General features: G+C 38.2%; 1 protein-coding gene across 1 annotated transcript in view; it reads left to right on the top strand.

Annotated features, from left to right (window-relative positions):
- The window catches only part of LOC113922550 (amyloid beta precursor protein binding family B member 1 interacting protein), a 104,391-nt gene that overhangs the window by 20,473 nt on the left and 59,426 nt on the right, over nt 1-24,492 (top strand). Inside the window, 1 exon segment of the mRNA XM_027594571.2 lies at nt 23,046-23,117. Coding sequence (XP_027450372.1) covers nt 23,046-23,117 — 72 coding nt within the window.

The raw sequence follows: 24,492 nt of genomic DNA, 5'->3' as shown, positions 1-24,492 counted from the left end.
AAATAGAGTTCTTTCATAGTATGTAAAATTTTCTTGAATTAAATTCCTAAAGGTTGAATAAGTAAAACAAAGAGAATATTTCTATGATATTAGGTATTTAATAAATATTTGTCAACAAATGAATGAATATAAAATACCTCACTACTTGTAATGATCAGAAAACAATCTGGGGCTCCTGGGTGGCTCAGTGGATTAAGCATCTGACTCTTGATCTAAACTCTGATCGTGATCTCAGGGTTGTGAGATCGAGCCTTGCATGAGGCTCTGCACTGGGCATGGAGCCTGCTTAAGATTCTCTCTCCCTCCATCCCTCCCACTCTCTTCTCTCTCTCTCAAAAAAAAAAGCAAGAAAGAAAACAGAATCCATTTTAGATTAAATGGAAAGAAGTTTACTATAAGGCATATGGATGCATACAAAACTGGGAGGGTGAGGGAGTCAGGTATGATGTTGAAAGTCAGGAATAACAGGCAGGAAAAATGCCCAGCCATACGTTCAGAACTGTTCTGGTGAAACATCACTGCTGCCAGTACCCACTACTCAATCTAAAATGATAGAGACACTAAATTCTATACCTGGAACCAATATTACACTGTATGTTAATGAATTGGAATTTAAGTAAAAACTTGAAAAGATAATAAAATAAAATAAAATGGACAGGACAGCTGTCCCTGGAAGATTGTTTGTCCACATGTGGCTTTCAGTTATGTTGCTCATTTCTATCTAGCAGATCTCATGTCTTTGTGTCTCCTTGACTTGATCACAGGTAGAACCCTAACTGCAAAGGAGTCTGGGAAACATCATTTCTAGATTTCCTGTTTCAGTGTTATGGGAGCACATCATATAAGGCAGTAAGAGAGAGGGTTTCAGAAAGCCAGTTAGTAGTATCTGCCATAAAATTATAAAGAAGGAAAGAGAGGGAGGTAGAGAGGAAGAGGAGAAAGAAAACCTTTTTTTGCCAGCTTTTGTTTCTTGTTTTGTTTTGTTTTGTTTTGTTTTAATCCATCTGGAAGTTTGATTGAAATTGCAAAGATTTTCTATTTAGGAAGAATGATATCTTCACCATATTGAATGTTCCTTTCTAGTAACATGTTCTGTCTATTTGTTCACGTTGTCTTTTATGCCATTTAGATTTCTCTATCTAGAATTAGCAAAATGTTTATTATTTATTTCTGTATTCTTCATAGCTTTTGTTACTGTTACAAATTTGATTTTTTTGCCATATCATTTTCTAACATTTATTGCTGGATATATGGGAATGTTGTTGTTTCGTATATATTTACATCACATCTGCTATCTAATTAATTTTACTTTTTGCTTGTATTCCTATGTAGACAATCATGTCACCTATGTATTATACTAATTTCATCTTTTCCGTATTGCCTATTTAAAAAAATCTGTTGCAGGGCTTTTGTAAATAAAGTTTGAGATCAAAGATGGTGGCATAGTAGGAGGACCCTAGCCTCCTCTCATCCCATGAACACAACTAGATAAATATCAGATCATCCTAAATACCACAGAAATTGGCCTGAAGACTGACAGAACAAACTCCACAACTAAAGGTAAAGAAGATGCCACATTGAAGAAGAAGACACTTAGACAAAATGTGAAGATGGAGGAATTTATCCCAAATGAAAGAACAAGATAAAGGCCACAACCAGAGATCTTGGTGAAACAAATATAAGTAACATGCCTGATGGAGAATTTAGAGCAACAATCATAAGAATATTCACTGGGCTTGAGAAAAGAATAGAAGACATCAGTGAGACACTTACCACAGAGATAAAAGAGTTAAAAAAAAATCAGAGATGAAGCATACAATAAATGAGATCGGCAACAGTCTTGATTAAATGAACAGCAGGCTGGAAGAAGCAGGGGAATGAATTAGTGACCTAGAAGATAAAATAATGGACAATAATTAAGATGAAGAAAAGAAAGAAAAATATGCAACACAAGAATAGACTTAGGGAACTCAGTGACTCCATCAAATGTAATAACATTTGTATTATAGGAGTCTCAGAAGAAGAAGATGAGGGGGGAAGGGAGCAGAAAATTTATCTCAAGAAATAATAGCAGAAAACTTCCCTAATATGGGAAAGGAAATAGACATCCAGATCCAGGAAGCACATAGAATGCCCATCCAAATCAACAAAAGCAGGCCAACACCAAGACACTTAGTAATTAAATTTTCAAAATATAGTGATAAAGCAAAAATCTTAAAGGCAACAAGACAAAAGAAGTCCTTAACTTACAAGGGAAAACCCATAAGGCTAGCTGGAGATTTTTCAACAGAAATTTAGCAAGCCAGAAGAAAGTGGCATGATATATTCAAAGTACTGAATGGGAAAAATCTGCAGCCAAGAATACTGTATCCAGCAAGGCTATCATTCAGAATAGGAAAGATAAAGAATTTCCCAGACAGACAAAAACTAAAGGAGTTTGTGACTACTAAACCTGCCCTACAAGAAATATTAAAAGGGACTCTTTGAGTGCAAATGAGAGACCAATAGTGACAAAGACAAGAGAAGATCAGAGAAAATCTCCAGAAAGAATGACAAAATAAGTAATAAAATGGCAATAAATACATATCTATCAATAATTACTTTGAATGTAAATGAACTAAATGCTCCAAGCAAAAGACATAGGGTAAAAAAATGGTAATGGTCAGAATGGGTAAAAAAAAAAAAAAAAAAAAGACCTACAAGAGATTCATTTTAGACCTAAAGATACCTGCAGATTGAAGGTGAAGGGTTGGAGAAACATTTATCTTGCAGATGGTTGTCAAAAGAAAGTCAGGGGGGGCGCCTGGGTGACTCAGCCATTAGGCGCCTGCCTTCAGCTCGGGTCATGATCCCAGGGTCCTGGGGTCGAGCCCCGCATTAGGCTCCCTGCTCGGGGGGAAGCCCGCTTTTCCCTCTCCCGCTCCCCCTGCTTGTGTTCCTGTTCTTGCTCTCTCTCTCTCTCTGTCAAATAAATAAATAAAATCTTAAAAAAAAAAAAAAGAAAGAAAGTCAGAGTAGCAATACTTATATCAGACAAACTAGACTTTGTTTTTCTTTTATTGTTTTTATCCTGCTTTGGCATCAGGGTAGTACTGGCCTCGTGGAATGATTTTGAATGTGTTCCCTCCATTCCATTATTTGTAAGATTTTCATAACAATTGTCATTAATTATTTTTTTAAATGTTTGGTAGAATTCACCAATGAAACCATGTGGTCTTGGGCTTTTGCGTGCTGGGAGATTTTTGATTCCTAATTCAACTTTCATTCTTGTTATTGGTCTAAGAAGATTTCCTCTATTTGTGGGCTTCAATTCATGATTCAATCATGATAACTTGTATATTTTTAGGATTTATCTGGTCTTTTTGTCTAAGTTATCTGATTTATTAGTATATAATTATTTATAGTAATCTGTTACCACACTATGTATTTCTGTGGTTATCTGTTGTATTGTTTTCTCTTCCGTTTCTCATTTTAGTTTTCAAGTCTTCTCTTTTTTTTCTTAGTTTTTTCTTAGTTTATTTTTTTTTTTGAAAAACTGGTCATTACTTTCAATGTTATGTTACTGTTTATTCTGGTCTCTATTTTATTTATTGGTGATTTTTCTTTGTTATTTCCTTCCTCTAAGTTCAGCTTAGTTTCTTCTTTTTCTAGTTCCTTGTGGTGTAATGTTAAGTTGTTTATTTGAAATTTTTTTCTTAACACAGGCATTTATAGCATAAATTTCACTCTAACATCTGCTTTTGCTCCATCCCATAGGTTTTGAAATATTGTGTTTTCTTTTTCTTTTGTTTTGAGACATATTTTGATTTACTATTTGGTTTTGTATTTGGCCCATTGCTTGTGCAGTAATGTGTTACTTAATTTTTACATATTAAATATTTAATATTTTAAGTAAATAAATGAATTTTTATTGCCACTAGCCACGGCTTGTTGTCTACAGCACCTTTCTCTCTTCAACAGCAGACTTGAATAGTTGTAATAGAGACCATATGACCTGCAAAACCTCAAATATTTACCATCTGGCCCTTTATAGAAAAGGTTTGTCAGGTCCTGCCATAAAATATCTATAAATTTGAAATATTTATTTTGACCTTGTATTGTCTCAGACCACCAGAACAGACAAATAGTAGCAATAATGATGAGAATTTTCAACTTGTATCTGACTTTAATAGAAACAGTTTCTGTGTTTTACAGTTAGAATAATGGTTGCCAGGGGTGCCTGGTTGGCTCAAGTCAGTTAAGCATCTAACTCTTGATCTCAGCTCAGGTCTTGATCTCAGGGTTGTGAGTTCAAGCCCATGTTAGGCTCCATGCCCAGCATGGAGCCTACTTTAAAAAAGAAAAAGAAAGATCAATGGTTGCCATTGGTTTCTGGTAGATACCCTTATAAATTAAGGAAAGTACCAACTATTTCAACCTTGCTAAGAGGTTTTAATCAGGAACACATATTGGATTTTACCAGCTACCTGTTCACCATGCATTAAGATGATCATATGTTCTATCATTTAATATTTAAGTTAGTGAATTACTCTAATACATTTCCAACTGATGAGCTGTTCTTGCATTCCTGGTTATTATGCATTATTCTTTTAATATGTTTCTGGAATCGATTTTCTAAACTTTTATTTGGGATTTTTGCATCTATGTTTGTAAGTAATATTTGTTTTCTTATTTTTTGATTGCTTTTTTAATAGCAACCTATTGTAGTTGCTATATTATCTTAAAATTCTCTGAAGGCATCAGTTGAAATTTTTTAAAAATTTCTCTTCCATTTCTCTAATGAGCTCTGTCTCCTCAGGGGTCAGTGTTCTGGTTTTTAGTCTTGAGGCTCCCATGCCCTTGCTTTTCCTCAAATATTTCATGACCCTTGGTTGTTGATTCATAATTTTAATGAAAGGACTAGAATAATATAGGAAAATGGTATGGATTTACTTGGCAGCTGTTACAGCCCTGTTTTTTTGGCTAGAAAGCTGACTGTAGGGTTTTTTCTATAAATGAATGTGGGGATTAATAGGCACCTTTTCCCTTTTGTTTGGATAACAGTGAGACATAAGTTCCAGCCCTCCTTGAATGCTGTTTACTGAGGCCAGCAAATCTTTGTGCTGGAGGTGGAGCACATGAGAGTTCTTAGTGCATTTCATTGAATGTGAACATTTCTCTTCCCACTCCCTTCTGATTGATTGGTTGATTGATTGAATTGTCAGCTGGTTGGATTGGAATCTGCCTGTGTGTCATGCAACTCCCAATTTTCAAGGCACTGCTCTACTTGTCTTGGGTAGCTTAATACTCAGGTTAGGAACCAATGAGACACTTTTCCCATGTTATTTAAGGCAGAGATTCTTGCTGATTTTAGACTGGGGCAATTGTGACAGTTCATATTTCCAACTGTGACACAGAAATTAAATGGCCCATAGCACCCAGTCCTTTAAATAATTACCCCTCCAGTTGGGGGGATGCCTCTGGATTCCCTCCTTGCTGACCCTAAGCTTGGGTGTTTTCCTTGGCTCTATCTTAAGCAGCCCTCCTCTAGACTCATATTGAACTGCTGTTTCCCTAGCTCTCATTGTTCAGTCTATATAGTCCCTTCTTCTTAACATCTTCCAGAAATTCCTCAAAATTTTTAGTATGGTGGTGCCATTCTGACTTGCTTTTCAGACTGTTACATAGTCATTTCCTTAGAATTTTAGTAGAAAGTGTATATTCACTGCCCACTATTTGGAACCAGAAGTTGTCATTTTATTTTATTTTATCATAAACCTGAACTTAAAGGATGGATAGGATAACTATATTTATCCCTTGTGCCTCTTTGCACTTGAACCCTTCCCTTCATCTCCTAGCCCCAACAACCTGCTTTCAGTCACTATAGCTATTTCTTTTCTAGAGTTTCATATAAATGGAATTATACAGTATGCACTATTTATGTTTGGCTTTTCTCATTTAGCCTAATATTTTTGAGATTCATCCATGTTGTTCTGTATATTACTATTTTTCCTTTTTTTATTGATAGTAGGATTCTGTGACATGAAATTACTGCAATTTGTTTATTCACTCACCAGTTTTTGGTTTTATGAATAATGCTGTTATGAACATTTAAACACATTTCTGAGTGAGCATGTATTTTCACTTTGCTTGTGTAAATACCTTAAAGTGGAATTGCTAAGCTGAGTGGTAAATGTATGTTTAATTTTATATGGTACTGTATGGTACTGCCATATTGTTTTTCAAAGCGGCTATACCATTTTGCATTTCTGCTAGCAAGATATGAGATTTCCAGTTGCTCTACAACCTCATCAACACTTGGCATTGCTGGTCTTTTTTTTGAGCTATAACTGACATATAGTTTTATATTAGTTTCAGGTATACAACATAATGATTCCATATTTGTTTATATTGTGACATGATCACCATAGTTCTAGTTAACATCTGTTATCATGCATAGTTATAAAATTTTTTCTTGTGATGAGAACTTTTAAGATCTACTCTCTTAGTAACTTTCAAATACAGAATACAGTATTATTAACTATAGTTACCATGCTGGACATTACACACCCGTGACTTATTTATAACTAGATTTCTACCTTTTGACCCCTTCACCCACTTTGCCCACCCCCCACCCCTGTCTCTGGCAACCACCAATCTGTTCTCTGTATCTATAAGCATGGGTTTTTGTGTTATTTTTTTTTAATTCTACATATAAGTGAGATCATTCTGTATTTGTCTTTCTCTGTCTGTGCATTTTAAATTTATCTACCTACATACAAGCACCACTGTGTGCCAGTTACTGTGCTGGGGCCTGACTATGCTAATTTAACTCTCAAAGCAATTTGATGAATTAGGTTTTCTAACTCCCATTTTACAGATGAAAAATCTGGAGTTCAACAGGTTAAGTTGCTCAAAGTCATGCAGTAGTTAGGACTGAATTCAGGTTTGACTCATCCAGTAACACATTCACACCTAATAAATTTTCTGATGATAGAACAGGGCCCCAATATATACCATTTGAATGATGATCAAGGATAATTCCAAGTTCCATATTCACTGTTTTTATTTTCTTGATACATGAATTAAATAGAGAACTGGCTTAGTGGTCTAACCAAAACTGACAGAGAACTCTGGAGCATTCTGTGTTTTCATGTACATTATTTTCATTCTTTATTTGTGTTTTCTCACAACTGTAAGAGAAAATTTTAAAATCCTGTAGCTATAGACTGGGTGTGATCCCATGTAGACTGTGGAGAAAAATATAATTAAATTAAAAGGTTCTCATTTGCCATATATAAAAATAATACCCATAGGAAATTGTGTGTAAATAGCCTTCACAAAGAAATTGAAGAAACGCTCATAGAGCCATTAAATATTTTCATATATCCACAGAACTGATAGGTGTCCTGCTTCGTTTCATAAATCTGCTCAGATCTTAACTAGTTTGCTGTTTGTGATGCTCTGTATTTAGGTTAATTCTATCTAGTTGGCTTATTCAAGAACACAAATTCCTGTATTTTTCATGACAAACATCTCATAATTATGGCAAAATAAATTAAATCAAATTATTAATGCTGACATTGTTATGGATTGTATATTGTAATTATATAATCATTAATTGTAATTAATAATAAGTTGATCTTTGTACCTCCTGATGAGTAGGTATGATTAAATTCTCCCTAGAAAAAGCATTAACTTTAAAAAAATTTTTTTAATGGCATAATTGTATCATTGTCAATATTTAATTTGCCATTTCCTAGTTACCATCTTTGGGTGGGTGCAGACTAACATTTTGGCATTTCTATGCATTGAATTTTGTCAGAAACTAGTCATTTGCCACATGTGTGCCCCTGTATTGATACCTGTCTTTTCAGAGCTTCCATTCCTTCACATGCAAGTAAGGATAACATATTTTGCAGAGAAAAAAAAAAAATATATATATATATATATACACATATAGAACAGTAGAAAGGATAAGAGGTGTAGCGTATAAAACATAGTATAGGGGCACCTAGGTGATGCAGTCCATTAAGCGTCAGACTCTTGGTTTCAGCTCAGGTTGGGATCTCAAGGTCGTGAGATCGAGCCCTGCGTTGGGTTCTGCCCTCAGCGCGGAGTCTGCCTGAGATTCTCTCTCCCTCTTCCTCTGCCCCTCCCCACTGCGTGCACGCTCTCTCTCTCTTTCTCTCTAAAATAAATACATAAATCTTGAAGAAAAAAAACGTAGTATAGTGCTTGACACATGGAAGGTGCTCTGAAATCCTGCGCATTATGATTACTTGTCGTACTTATGTACTGTTGCATAATTCAGACAGGTCACAGCAGGGCTAGCTTGTCTCAGCTCCATGAGGTCTATGACCTCAACTGGGAAGACTTGAATATCTGGGGGTGACCCAAACAGCTGAACACTGGGGTCCCCTGGAAGGTTTGTCACTCACCTGCCTGGCCTGGGATTGGTGATGAGAGTCCTCCTGTGGCCCCTCCAGCTGGCTCAAGCTTCTCACAGCGTGGCAGCTGGGCTCCTAGATGGAATGTCTAGAGGGAGTTCTGAGACACCCAGGGGGATGGCTTTTAATGGCCTACCCTCCAAAAACACGAAATGTCACTTACGCTGCATTTATCAAAGCGATCATGAGCCTGCTCAAATTCAGGGGAAGGAGACATAGATTCCACATCTCAATGGAAGAAGCCTCAAAGAACTGGAAGCATGTTTAAAACAACCATCATCATCATTATCATCATTATACTGTGAATATGCTTCTCGTATATGAGTAAAGAAAGGAAGTGCTTCACAATCTATAGGAATTGACTATTTGCTTCAAGAGCTTATCCAGATACCCAAGACAGGAACATTCACTGACCTTGATTCCCCAATACCTAACATTAAACACTAGATTCTTTTTCATTTTGTACCTTCAAACAATAAAAAGATGTGATAATTTCTAATGCATTTTTTACACTGAGATGATACAGGGTATGCAAAATGCCTTCTTTCCTTGTGTTTGGTGTGAAACACAAGCCATTTGTGTCTTGGCTAAAAGTTTTGCTTCTCATAATCTCTTTACATTATTTGCTTATGGAGTTTGCCATCTACTTATGGAGCAGTGGCTCTCAAACTTTAGTGTACAATAAAATCACAAGGACAGCTTGTTAAAAAGATTATTTGCCCCCACCCCCGGAGTTACTGATTCAGTAATTTTGGAGTGGGGCCCAAGAATTCGCAGTTCTTAGTGTCTGGGTGTGCAGCTGCTGCTGGTCTGAGGACCCACACTTTGAGAACCACTGTTGAGGAGGAAATGCTGAACCAAATCCACAGATCAGCTTTGGCCTCACTAGATTATTCAAATCTATCAACCTGCCGTGTGCTTTCAAGCGTCTGGTAATGTTCTTAATAAGATATATGTACTATCTAAATGATGACAATAGGACATTTAATATGTATCAGGCATTTGGTAAGCCCTTTGCACACATTAATCCTCATAAAACCCAGTGAAATATTCCCATATTATAGGTTTAGACACTGTAGGTATTTAAGGTGTCCCAACATCACACCACAGTAAGTGCAGAGCAGAACACAAGTCTTTGAGAATCCAACTTGTGTGCTCATGCTCTTAGCTGCTACATGTCCTTCCCTCTCACTGTCAAGAACAACTCACCCCAAAAGAACTAATGTTCTCTCCTCTCTGACCCCATATTATTCTATCCATGTCTTTTTATATTATTGTTACGTGCTGTTAAATTATTTGAATGTCTGTCATCCTGTTTAGATTGTGAACTTCATTCATTGGACATATATTCAGGGTATGGATCCTAGCACTTACCATGGGGTCTGACAGAGTTTGCATTCCATAAATGCTTCTTGATCTAATGAATGAATTTATAAGTGAGAAATCCTGGTTTAAAACCGCTACCTATCATTGTGTAAGTAAGTGAGCTCATGTGAAAATAAACAATAGCTTTGCGAATATGTTTGTGTGTCCTCGGTTTCTCTAGGGCATACTAACCTAAGGGAACAATTGGGAAATGGTGGTTATTACAGTAACTGAGGAATAGCTCCTGCTCCAGCCACCCTAGATGGTGTCTCCGTACCCCCACCTTGTAAGGCTTTTCCAGGCTCATTCCTGGAGTCCTCAGCAGGGCTCATGGGAGCCCTTGGACGTGGCTGTACTGAGACAGGGAATGTAATCATTCCTGCTGCACCATCTATGATGCTGTCTTTGCAGGCTACGTGTTCTTCCTGGCGCCGCTTTGCTTTCCCCCTTCCTGAAGCAGCAGGACTGCCTTCCACTTTCAACCTCTGTGCAGTTGGGGTGGCCTCAGCTGTTACTCTGGGCAGTTCCAGCATACTCCACAAAACAGAGACCTGTGTTCTCGGTTTCCATTAAGGTCTCAAAAGATGCAGTCCTTTTGTTTTTTCAACTCTCTCCCTTTTTCAACTCCCGACCTCCCCGCCCCTGCCGGTTGCAACCAAGACCATCCAAGGCCATGTGTGGTTTCTCTGGTGGGAAGGGATGGGGCAAGAGTGAGGACCCTGGTCCGGAGACAGTTGACTAACAATGCTCTGTGCTGTCATCACCATCCTCCTCTCCAGAGCCACGATCAGAGTGTCTGACCTCAGCCTGTGTCCTCGCACATCGAGCTTCCAGGCTTACGGGAGGCTGAAAGATGGCTGTGGTTCCGACTGCTTAATAGTATGAGGACCTCCACTTCCTGAGCACTTCCATCCAAGCCAGGCCTGTTCTATGCGTTTTACATGCATTAATTTATAGAATTCTCACTTTGACCCCCCGAGGTAGCTTTTTTCACGCCTTTTTTCACAGATAAGAAAACTAACACACTGAAATTATAATGTAACTTGGCCAAGGTTACACAGCAGTAAGTGCTGAGTCTTGAACCCAGGCATCCTGGTTCTAGACTCCAGTCTTGTTCCTGGGGGAGGGTCTTGTCTGCCCACTGCAGTTCAGTGGTTCCCCAGCCTGAGGCCTGGCTAGATGGGCTCACTTATTATGGAGGGGGAGATAAATGCACACAAAACAGAAGCCCCCACACACCGCACCCTAGCTACCTATGGAAGGTCGTTTAGGACAAAAATACTGGATGATTTTTGTTTTATTTAACAAATAAATTTGTTGAATCATCTCAAATGTGGGGGAGTAAAGATTCAGTTCCTTTCTTTAAAATAGAGTGAAAAGTATTGTCAGTAGCATCTTTGAAGAAGAAGAGAGAAATTTTACTAAGAGACTCAGGAAAAGAATTAAAACTGGGTTGTCACTGAAAAAAATCTCAAATGTACCTTAGATTTTTCCGATGTAGATTTTTTCCATGGCATGTATCACCCTAATAGGTTTTGCACACACCAGCAGAGATGGCTGCAAATAGTTCCAAACAGAGAGAAATAAACAGCACAGTGGGACACATACTGTTTGAGCTCATTAATGCAGAGTTTACCACACTTGACTCTTATCGTTACCAAGAGCCCCAATCTTTGGGGGTTGCTAGTGACAGGTGCAGAATATTGACCACGATGCAGCAACAGAAAATTGCTCACCCCACAGAAAGTCAAGAATTGGTTGATATTTCCAGTGTTATCCTTAAGCCGTGCTGCATATAATTTTTCTGCAAATGCAAACATCTGGCTCCTAGCATCATATCTTGAAAAGAAGAGCAAACCATAAACTTCCAAGAATAGAGACTTGATTAGATGGTGGTGCAGCACATCCATGTGAAAGATGCTCAGAGCCACGAAAGTGACTTTGGAAGAATTCTAAACGACAGAGAAGAAAGCATGTATAATTGCTGTGGCCCCAGAAAAGTTGTCTGTGTTGTTATCTCAGTTTCCCACTCATTTCTGAAAGCCCTCTATTGGCTCCCACCCTCAGCGCTCCCAAGATAACCAGGGACTTTCATGCATTTAAGCCAAAGGTCATTTTCCATTTCTCATCTTGAGAACATTCAACATGACTGCCATATTTCATTGATTAATTCATTAATACTTTCTTTTTTGGAGGTGGGAGGATGCTGCATTAAATGTTTAGAAAGATTTTAAGATCTAAGAGCACAAAGTGAATCATAGAATTACATAATATTTCTTGTTAGTATTACAAATAAAATGGAGTCTTCACTTCACAAATTGAGACTCTAAAGATGTTAAGATGTGCAAAGCATGTCAGGACACCCAGCCGTTCACTACCCAAGTCCATACACTCTTGTTCCTTAAAACCATTAGAGTTCACAGTATAATTTTTAGGCTTATCAAAGAAAGTTGTGAATTTTTCTATATTTCTTACTTGGCTAAATACAATGATTTATTTTTCTTTATTATCTTAAGCACTATTGGAAGTTAAATAACTTCTCTTGAATTCTAATAGAAGCTTTTGATAGGTAGGCATTTGGTACCTAAAGGGCAGTCCTTGGCGATGCATAACCTGCCATTTCAATCTCTTTTCACTTTGAAAATTACAACCTGAAAGCTTTGGCAATGAATCGTATAAACAGCTCATCCCGATAATAAGATGAAAATATCTAGAACTTTTTATTTATAAGTGAAAAAGAGGTAAAAAAAAAAAAGTGGGTGATTGGTATACATTCTTAGGATATAAGGATATAAAACTTTAACAGACACTACATAACCTAGTAAGTATTACGTTTAAGATTTAAGGTAACTTCATCATGATGTAATCCACACTACAGAGTTCTACTTCTCTGTGTGTGTTTGAATGTGTGTCATCTCTAGGCAGATGCGTTGTGTGAGTCCGAGTGTATTTTCTACCTATGTTTCTGTGTCATCTTGGGCCCATCACTCAGATTCCTGAGCACAGGCTCCTCATCTGTGAAAATGGGAGAAATATGGATCCCCACATGGTTTTTGTGGGAATTAGATGATCAACATACAGCAGTTCACAAGATAGATTCTTTACTTTTACATTGTCTTTGCCAGTCTCTACATTTTATTATCCACTCTTCTTTCTTGTTTTGTTTTGTTTTGTTTTGCCTTGCTTTTTTAAACTCAGGTCTGTCTGACTTTAAAGCTTGGTTCTTTTTCTCTCCAGCTTTTCATTTCGAAAAACTTCAAAACTTCGACAGCAAAAAAAAAAAAAAAAAAAAAGCAAGAATAGCGTAACGGACATCCATATTCCCTTTACTCATATTCACTAATTATTTACATTTTACTGTATTTCTTCTCTTTATTTTTTTCACTGTTTATCTCTTAAGAACAAAGAGCTCTTATGCAGTCACATTACAATTATCACATTCAGGAAATTTAATGGACTTAATGCATTTTCTTTTTTTTTTTTAATGTTTTATTTATTTATTTGACATAGAGAGAGAGACAGAGTGAGCACAAGCAGGGGGAGTGGCAGGCAGAGGCAGAGGGAGAAGCAGTCTCCCCACAGAGAAGGGGGAGTCCGATGCGGGACTCAATCCCGGGACTCCGGGATCATGACCTGAGCCGAAGGCAGTGGCTTAACCAACTGAGCCACCCAGGCGCCCATGCATTTTCTGATGTATAGTCCATATTCAAATTTTCCAAATTATTCCTATATCTTCTTTTATTTAAAGAATCCAAAACAGTCACTTTGTTGTTTTGCAGAATGTCCCTGAATTTGGATTTGTCTGATTGATTCCTCTTGACTAGACTCAGGCTAAACATTCTGGCAGCAGCATTATGGTGATGCCATGTCCTCAGTGCATCACATCAGGGACAGTGGTCTCTGGTTGTCTCATCAATGATGATCCTAAGTTTGATCATTTGGTTAAAGTTGGGTCCACCAGATTTCTACATTTAAAGGTGTAGCCTTTGAAAGAGCTAAGTAACATTTATGTTACTTACTGTCCTGTTTCTAAATTAAGTATTTTGGGATCTTACTCAGCCATCTCACCTACCCTGGAGCTTGACTTAGCAGAGTAGGGAGTTACTCTGAGTCAATATCATTCCCTACCCATCTTTCATCCATCCATGTCAACATCCACCATTTATTCTTGCCATCCACTAAGGTGGTTGTAGAATCATTTTCCTTTTTTAATCTGTCTTTCCCTAGCTTCATTTCTTCTCTACTGCTGTCCCTTAAAACATTCATTTATTCAGCAGATACTACTGAAGGTCTTCCATGACCAAAGCAGGCACTAGAAATATAAAGGTGAACCATGCCCTCATGAAGCCTAAAGGAATATATTACATTTTAATCTTTAAAAACTTTTTATTCATCCACTCACTGAACAGATACTCACTATCATGTATCTACATTGCCCTGCTTGCTAGAATCTAGCAGTAAGCAAAAACAATCAAATCCCTGACCTCATGTAGCTTACATTCTAGTTGGTAAGTGCAAAGAGAATATAAGCAGGGAAAATGGGAGTTGTAGGAAAGAGTTGATTTTGAAATAGGGAAGGCCTCAGTAATGAGGGAACATGCAAGCAAAGACCTAACGGCAGTGAAGAGCAAGCCACTCAAGTAAGCAGGGAACAGGTCTTCCAGACAGAGAAAAGCATGTGCAAATACATGCTTACAGTGTTCAAGGAACAGCTGTAGGCTGGTGTGAGCAGAGTTAAAGGAGATAAAATCAGAGAGACGGGGCGGGGCAGTGCTAAGTACTAGTTGAATGTGTGAAGTAAGAGAGAAGTTTGGGTTGGAGATATACTTTGGAATGGGCAGCATGTATATGGAATTTAAAGCCTAAGGCAGCATGATGTCTCCTAGGGAGTGGATGTAGATAGAGGCCAGGAGAAAAACTACATCAGGGAGAAGAGCAGAATCAATGGAGGAAGCTCAAATGAGAGGCCAGCGAGGTAGGCAGGGACAGTTCCAGGATCTCTGGGGCCTAAATATACAGCTGGACGGAGACTCTCTTTAAAACAATAGAATACAAAATTATGAATAAAAAGTTAAGAACTGAAGAAAATATTTATTTAGAGAAAGGAAATCTCAACAAATTACCAGTTTTTTAAAAGCCCATGCCACACACATCACAAAATACAAAAAGTAACACTTACTTTTTTTATTTCTAATTACTTGCCTGATACAATTTTTTCCTACATTTTGGCTGCATATTCTTCGATCACCTCTCTCTATGAGGATGAATTTGAAACACAATATTCTATAGAGGTAACAGATAATTTAGTCTTTCCTCCAGCATGGTTGCTCAAAATTAATTTTATTATTGATAGTTTAGAAAAAGTTTATTTCAGTCTTACAGCTCTCTGTGGTAAGGCCTCATCTGTAACTTCCTCTGTGGTTTCTTCCTCTGGCAGTGTGTCTTGCCCAGGAGAAAGACCTCAGAGAACTGAGGTATTTTCTCTCACTAGTTGTGGCATGGCACCCCATGGCTCCCAATGGCCCAGGAAGCAGCTATTCCTGCTCAGCCAGGACCATATAGCCATCAGTTCTTGCTACCTCCCAACTGCTCGGCTGGTCCTGGGGACGATGTAGGGTGGCCATGAAGCCTAGGTTGAGGTGACCTCATGCAAGGAGCAGAGCAGAACAGTGTCTCCTTCAGATCTTCTTCTTGGAATAGAAGGTAGATTCCACAGTCCATGAGATCTACTATGGATCCAACTCTTGCTAGAGTCCAGGTGGAGTAGAGGTAGTGCTGGAAGCCCACTGGCCCCATCTAAGCCCTGGAACTACCAGGATCATCTCTCAGCATGAGAACAATGTTCCACACTGCTGCTGGGGTGCTAGAAGAGAAATGCGGTCTTAGAAAGGACTTACAAAGGAGGAGCCCTGAAGCGTAGGCTTTATTATCTTCAAATCAATTGGCCTCTACTGGGAGGCAAAGCAGGAAGGAGAGCTTTTATGGAAGCCAAGTGAATAAAGTATTTCTGAGAGAGTGATCAATGAATGGTGATAAATGTTGTTTAAGATGCTAAGAATCCATCACTGGATTTGGCAACATGAAAGTCATTGAATGTTGACACACAGTTGGGTTACCTGGGGGAACTAAAGTCCAACTGGGGTATGTCTTGGTCAAGGTTGGGCTGCTATAACAAAAATATCAACTGGGTGGCTCACACAACAAACATTTTTTTCCTCACAGTTCTGAAAACTGGAAGGTCCAAGATAAAGGCACCAGCAGATCTGGTGTCTGGGGAGAGCCCTCTTGCTTTTTTGCACATGGCCATCTTCTTGTATCCTCACATGGCAGAGGGCAGAGAGAGGGAACAATCTCTCTTGTATCTTTTCTTATAAGGTAACTGATCTCAACATGAAGGCTCCACCGTCATGACCTAATTACCTCCCAAAATCTCCACCTCCAAATACCATCACCTTGGGGATTAGATTTTAACATATAAATTTGGGGGACACACAAACATTCAGCCATGGCAAGATAGATTGAGGAGAAAATAGAGATGAGTAGAAGATGGTGAATATAGATAAATATTCACAGGAGTTTTCTGTATGAAAATTAATGTCCCTAGTTTTAACTTACAAGTGAGTGAACAATATATTTTCTATTTTCATCTCTTAAAAGAAAACCCTAAATTACGTTGTCGTTTAGTTCAATGTCACAGTGGATCCCAAATACAAACGCAGCTCCCCATTCCTGATATGGATGCTCAAAATAGAATTAAAAGGCAATTTGAGAAAATCTCGAGATTTTAAAATTCACTTTTCAGCTGATGTATATCCAAGTGAAAATAGTCTACAGCCTGTCTCCCCAAGATACAGAAAAGCCATCTGGACAGATGGAAGTGAGAATATTGAGTTCATATGAGTTTTATTTCCCTGCGTTACATGCTGTTTACTTCTTAGTCCTGTTGAACATTTTTGGGTCTCTCAGCCATCTCACTTTTCACCTACTCCAGGACTTGACCTAGCATAATGCTGCACTCTGCCCTACTCCACCCTGCATTCACTCAAAAGCAAAGCAGTTTGGAAGTACATACATTTAAAAATCATACCTTAAAAAAAAATACGGTAGCCCATCTCATCTTCTGTGTATGTGTCTGACTCTACACTGTGACAAATTCTAAGGCTTTTGAAAGCACATCCATAGTGGTTTTTATTTTTTACTTATTTATTTTTTTTAAAGATTTTATTTATTTGACAGAGAGAGAGATAGCGAGAGCAGGAACACAAGCAGGGGGAGTGGGAGAGGGAGAAGCAGGCTTCCCATGGAGCAGGGAGCCCGATGTGGGACTCGATCCCAGGACCCTGGGATCATGACCTGAGCCGAAGGCAGATACTTAATGACTGAGCCCCCCAGCCGCCCCTCCATAGTGGTTTTTAAATTACTGAAATAAACCATGTCATTTCATGACCCCTTTTTCAGATACAGATGTGTTTTTTTCCATCTAACTCTTGCCGTCACAATATTGCTTACCAAAGAACCCTATTGTCTTGACTGTTCCTTTTGCGTGACCATACATATGCATATCCCTAACGTTCTTTGTGAGTGATTGTTCTGTTTGGTCTGTATTGTTCATGTGATCATAGTGATTATCCTACTAACTTAATAACTGTTAGCTTATTTCTTAAAATTTTCACTTATCTCAGGTGTACTAAAAAGCCTGTTAAGTTGGCCCAAGAGATTTCATCTTAGTTCTTTGTTGAGTATTATTTGATTTATGTGTAAGTTTAGAGATGCTTCTGTTTCCTGTTTTATGTTACACAGAAGCTTCAGCTACTCCCCACCCCCAAACATTGCAAGAACCTTTAACCACGTGCTGTGTTGTTCTGTGAGCCACTTCCTCTTGATAAGTGCTTTCATTGCATTTTGCAAAAAAAAAAAAAAAAACTACAGTGAAGGAATCAGGTAGAATTCAATATTGTGAGTTATTTTCCAATCATACTGTCCTAGTTCCCACCAGCATTTGTGATCTTCTGGATTCTACACTCCATATCCCGTGCTAAGTGTGATCCCCATAATGAACAGATTTTTTTTTTTTTTTAATTTTCACTTCTTTGGTTTCTGTAGTTGTAATGCGTGGGCTGATTTTTTTTTTACTTGAAAAAAATGAACATTGCCTGCTATTTTTTTAATTTAAAAATAATGAAAATACCAAAGCAAATTCAGATTGACAGAGCCTCAAATTTTTCAGTCTTTTTTCTTATGAATTCTACTTATACTTAGGCTCTGGCAATCTAGCTATAGACTCAAAACATTGCTTACCTGCCCTGAGAAATACAGATAGAATAAAGTTAAAAAGTTACAGTCTCAATGCAAAGATCCAAACTTTTTTTAAAATGTCTTCAAAATAAAAAGACATACAGTATGTAGATAAAGTCTAGGTATTTAATCCTTGACACACTGATGAAGAGAAATACAGTTGTGGTAACTTTTTCCAGAGGTTTGTTAACAGTGTCTGAGATCAATAAATATTTGTTGACTGACTCAAATTGTGTGGCCTTGGGCAAGTTACTTAAACTCTAGGTGTCTTAGTTTCCTCATCTGTGAAATGGGGAAAATAAAAATGTCCATCAAGGGTGGTTGTGAATGGAATATTATGCAGCCATCAAAAAGAATGAAATCTTGCCATTTGCAGTGACATGGATGGAACTGGAGGGTATTATGCTGAGCGAAATAAGTCAGTCAGAGAAAGACATGTATCATATGACCTCACTGATATGAGAAATTCTTAATCTCAGGAAACAATTGGAGGGTTGCTGGAGTGGTGGGGGGTGGGAGGGATGGGGTGACTGGGTGATAGACATTGGGGAGGGTATGTGCTATGGTGAGCACTGTGAAGTGTGCAAGACTGTTGAATCACAGATCTGTACCTCTGAAAGAAATAATACATTATATGTTAAAAAAGAAGAAGAAGAAGAAGAAGATAGCAGGAGGGGAAGAATGAAGGGGGGGAAATCAGAAGGGGAGACGAACCATGAGAGACTATGGACTCTGAAAAACAAACTGAGGGTTCTAGAGGGGAGGGGGATGGGGGAATGGGTTAGCCTGGTGATGGGTATTAAAGAGGGCACATTCTGCATGGAGCACTGGGTGTTATACGCAAACGATGAATCTGGAACACTACATAAAAAACTAATGATGTAATGTATGGGGATTAACATAATAAAAAAAAGGGTGGTTGTGAGGATGGATCTCATCAGTCAGGACACGAACAATTCATGGCACAGAGTGAGAACGCCTAACGGTGTGTTAATAGTTATTTTATTATTATCAGGCAGATGATGAAATGGGGAGATTCCCCTCTCTCTCTCTCTCAACCCACAGCCATGCACAGAACAGAGAGAGAGGTAGCATCTGTTCTGGTGGAATTTTGAAGACCAATTCTAACTTGTCTGAACTTAACTGACTGATTCATTTTAATGATGTCATTTTTTTTATACACCCCTTGTTATTTTATTATTTTAATTTTACTAAGTGATATTCTTCATTCTGTTATTGGTACCAGTACCTCAATTCATGTAAAGATTATGCATAACTAAAAGCTGAAAAGATGAGCCTTGCAAAACATTCAAATTAGACCATCCACAAATTTATACCTTAATCTGGTGCTACAAGAAAGCAGGCATTTGACAAAAGCTCCTTATAAAAATGTTTATAACACAAGGTTCTTCATTGTATTGATGTTGACTGCCACGTCTAGGCCATAGGAGGTAGATTAATAGAGAGTTTCTATGTGGCCTGAGCCTGCACTTTACCTCACTTCTTTCCATTAAGCTGGGACGTTATTTAGTCTCTCTGGACTTCCAACAAAGCATTTTTAAACACAAAGATGAACGAGATCTGATCCTTACTTAATAACAGCTCCCAGTCTGGAAAGAGGTTTAAACACGGTAACAAAAAAGAGCATGATTCACTATGGTAAATGCTATTACTAGTGCTTATGCCAAGGACCATATGCTATTTGTTTCAATGTCACAACAATCCTGTGAATTATATATTATTCCTCTCATTTTACAGACAAGGAAACAAACCTAAGGAGGTGAAATACCTTCTCAAGTTTGTTATTGGGGCCAGGATTTACTGATATGGCTACCAAGAGCAATGGACAGTAAATCTCTCTACAAGCTATGAAGATACCATTGAAGTGTTGACATCAGAGCTGGATTTTGAATAATAAATAGGATTTTATGAAGGATAGGTGGATAGGGAAGCATATTACAAAGACATAGAGAATTTTTTAAAGCCTCTTCAGACAATGTCAAGGGCTATTATCAAGGACTTTGAAAGACAGGCTGAGACCTGAACTCTTTCCACTTCATCATGATCACCACAGCATGTTTTTAAGCAAGAGAGTGACACATTCAAATTTGTATTTCAAATTCACTGTGATGGTGGTGAGGCTTGAGGGGGGATCCAGGAAGCTGCGTGTTGGCTGAGCTGATGAGGGGCAGAACCATGGCTTAACAGTGAGGATGAAAGAAGGGAGAGTTGCTCCACTGGAAAAACCAACAGGATTTTTTTGACTGTTAGATGGAAGAATGGGTGGAATCAGGGACTAGGCCAAGGTTTCTAAATCAGACTAATAAGTAAATGAATAATGACCATTAGCCAAGTTAGGGCATGTGGGAGGAGAACACACCAGAGTGGCAATAATGATAGACGTGCTCATAGTAGGCTGTTTTTAGACAAGCTACTCTGACAGATAAAATAAGGTCCTGATCTAGGTCCAAAATTATGGCTGGAATTGCTAATCCATTGTGTGGATAGATTTTTTAAATATGTACATTTGAATTTTAAATGACATTTATATACATGGAGAAAAGAAATTACTTGAGGATAAAAACTGAGGCTTAGAAATTTGAGCCTTAAGGAAATACTGAGCATTATGGCAAATTCCATTGCCATTCAGACAATCTTTCTAAGGCAGAATTTCAGTCTGGATATGCAGCCTCAATCACCCACCCCTCTCCTAGCCACTCCCTCCCCTCCAGACCAAAAAAAAAAAAAATCTATCTGATAAAGTATTTTTCCAGTTTTTCCTAATCAACTGTTTGTTGTTCTTCCCAAGACCCAAAAGGAACTCAGAAATTACGTACACATAAAAAGATGTTAATTCCACCCAATCATGATGTGCACATTGCTTGTTTTGCAATCCATTGCTCGACTAAGGCAGCTCCACCCTTGCTCTTTTGGACCAAATAACATCTTGAGCTCTCAGGGCTGGGTGTTCTCCTTCTCTCTTTGGCTGTCTCTTTTTAATCTTGATTTTGACCTTTGGAGGATACCACACATACAAATAGACACAACCCTATTTTTTCATGCTTGAGCATGTGTATATGTGTATTTGTACACACTATATATATATCCCTGTAACTCCTGTTCTGTCCATTCCAAAAATAAGGTTCTCTTGTAGGGAGGATGAATATGTAAGATGATTGAATTTACAGATTAATCTAAATTTATGTTAATAAAGGCCCTTAACTCAAATATCTTACTGTTTTCCTCAAGGTTACAATTCTTTTACACTATGATTCATTCAGTAGCAGATTTACTTATGCCTGTAGATTCACAGCACAATTTTGATGTTGACTCCTTTTAATAATTCAATACCAACAGACTCTAGGAAAAGGGAATGAAAGGGCAGGGGGCAAGGTCTTACCAGATGAACACAAGAAGAGTTTACCAGAGGTCATGAGAATGCTGTTGGTTTTGAGTTATTTCCATCTTAGGTGTGTGATTCACTCTGGCATGTCCTTCGCCCGCTGTGTATCAGTGGTGTACAGGCTGAGAAACTAAGGTCTTCGAGCTCAACAGGTTTTTCTGATTCATCAGTGTCACATTTTTTTTCAAGACTTTATTCTTCATCATTTTAGTGTTTTTCCTAATTTAATGATTTAAGAGAAAGTTTAATGGCAGGGTTCTTATTATTATTAACATCATCTTTGGTTTCTGTGAGTTTTTTGGAACACTGGTTAGCACTTTCGAGGTCAGCGAATAAATTCATTTTTTTCACTCTGAATGGATTACTTTTCTCCTATGAAATATTTAAAATGTGTTAACACTAACACTCTTTTTAAAATTGAAATGCAATTTACATATCATGTTAGTTTCAGGTGTACAAGGGTAGTGATTTGACAATTATATACTTTAGGAAATGTTCACCAGGATACACTTACTCTTAACTTTCCCTGTTAATAATAATTCATCTGAAGGATTTCTTTTTTTGTCACATTGTACTGCGTAATATTCTAATGAAAATAAACTCACACAGGTATTTCTGGAATTTTATTGTTTATCCTGCTAGTTTCCTCTTATTAAAGTAATAAACGAATCATCCATGATGAGATTTTGAATACCAGATGAATTGTTTGAGGGACAGCGTGTGAAACCATGAGTATTTTGTTGACTTCAATACTTTTTCTCCATTTTGTAGGTTATTTAAAGAAGGGAGGGTATGACTCAGATGCTTTATAAGCAACTGGGAGGGAATAAAACCACGTGTGCGTGGATTCCCTCCCCAACCAGAGGCCGGACCTATCTGCAGCAGTCTTTCCTTCTCTGACTCTAACAAACACTAAGCCGAACAACCTACACAAAATGGGATCTTCCTTCTTTGTTATTCCATCTTCGCTCACTGATGCTATGTTTGCATCCTCCCTGACTCAGACTTTCACACAGAGACACCTGCAGTGTCTGCCTTAACTTGTCATGGACCTGAGTGCTTACCTCCTTACCTCGCGTGGTCTGACCCTGAGCATTCACTGAATGGCTTCCTTGGATTCAAATACATGCCTCCCTGCCCATGTGCATGTTTACCTGATTCTTTCAGATGTGTCTGCTTCTTAAGAATGTGCTTGTCCCCCATGGTCTCATAGTCCTCTCTTGTTTTAACTGAAGTCTCCCTGTCCTTTCAGGCCAACCCAGTTTTGTAGCTACTCATTTTGTCCACCTGGCCCCATAGAGACTAGTTTAGTCTGAGAAATAGAGAAAATAGAGACAGTCCCTATGGTTTGGTTCAGTCTTGGACCAAGCAAATTGGAAAGAAGGCAGGCATGGAATTTCAGGCTGAAATGAACCTTTCTCTCCATAGCCTTCTCTTTTCAACTTACTTGCCCATGGACAGGGCTCTTGGGGAAAATAGAGGTGGGACAATTTTCCAGGACCAGGCTTTTATTAGACTGTTTATATCTGTTTTTTTTTTTTTTCCTTTTTCAGATGGGTGAGTCAAATGAAGACATAGACCAAATGTTCAGCAATTTGCTGGGCGAGATGGATCTTCTGACCCAGGTAAATACCCCTTCTTAACTTTCAAATTAGTAAAAGACGGGTTTACAGAATTTGACTTTAATATTATGAGAGAGAGCTCTCTTTAAAAAAACAATAACTGGAGATTGACAATACTCTATCTTCCTGTTGTAACTATAACAATGGTGGGGAATAAAACAAAGCTGTTTTCCTGATTGTACTGAGTTCAGTTAATTGAATGCATTGGTCACACATACATTCTATTATGGCAATTCCCGTGCTTATCATGTTCAAATATTTAGCCAATGAAGAAGTTTTCCCCAAGCAAACCCTCACAACCACCACTACTGAACAATTTCCCTTGCAGTTACTTTTATATAAAGACTAGCCAAGAAAATCACATGATCTTTAGTAAAGATTATTTACCAATCTTTGAGGAAATGCTACATTTTAAAGGATAAGTGGGAGTTATTGTGACTTCTGATTAGTCTGTAAAAACTTAGTCCTCTCAGGGTAGAATGAACACCACTCAGACAAGCTTCACATCTAGGAAAAAAGCCACTGACACCAGGACTAGATTAACTCAGATCATCCCATTGTCGGGCCGATTGGAGCCCAGGGGCTGCTGACCTGAGGACCACTGACCCAGGTTACAAAGTTAGGTGAGCTTTAGTATGTCTTGTAGTGTTCTCATAAATGCTTCTTTGATTCAGAGCATAGTCAGCTCATAACTTTCTGCATAATATATTAAAATAAGAATAATCTGATATTCCTAAATAAGACAAGGATCTTAAAGTTTTCTATAAAATAATTGAAGAATGCTCTGTGTTTTTAAAAAATATTTATTTCAGGAAAAATAAATCAATTTTAGTTAGCATCTGCTTTATAGTTCATGTAAAATTCAAGAAAGTTTAGACTGTGAAGGAAGAAACAAAATATAAGACCGTACGCTTAGATGAAAGGGATGCTGATTAACAGTGAGTGTAAGATGATCACCACATTCCTGCAGAGGAGGGTACTTCTTATGCCACCCATGAAAGGGAAGGGTTTGAGTGAATATTTGTGTTCTCCATCCATTCACTCACTTCTACTCCTGTTGGGAGAGTGACTGTTCTTTTTTTTTTTTTTTTAAGATTTATTTATTTGAGAGAGAAAGAGAGAGTTGGGGGGGAGGGGCAGAGGGCGAGAGAGAGAAACCCAAGCCGACTCCATGCTGAGTGTAGAGCCCAACACAGGACTCCATCCCACAACCCTGAGATCAGACCTGAAACAAAACCAAGAGTTAGGCGTTTAACCCACTGAGCCACCCAGACGCCCCCTGTGACTGTTCTGATTGGTCACAGTTTGGGGTTTTCATAGTTCCACAACTGAGTGTTGTTACTCTAACTCAAGAGTAGGAAGGGGGCCCCTCATTGTG

The sequence above is a fragment of the Zalophus californianus genome, chromosome 9 (genome assembly GCF_009762305.2).
Source record: "Zalophus californianus isolate mZalCal1 chromosome 9, mZalCal1.pri.v2, whole genome shotgun sequence".
Lineage (NCBI taxonomy): Eukaryota > Metazoa > Chordata > Mammalia > Carnivora > Otariidae > Zalophus > Zalophus californianus.
This window is presented reverse-complemented; position numbering and strand designations above follow the sequence as displayed.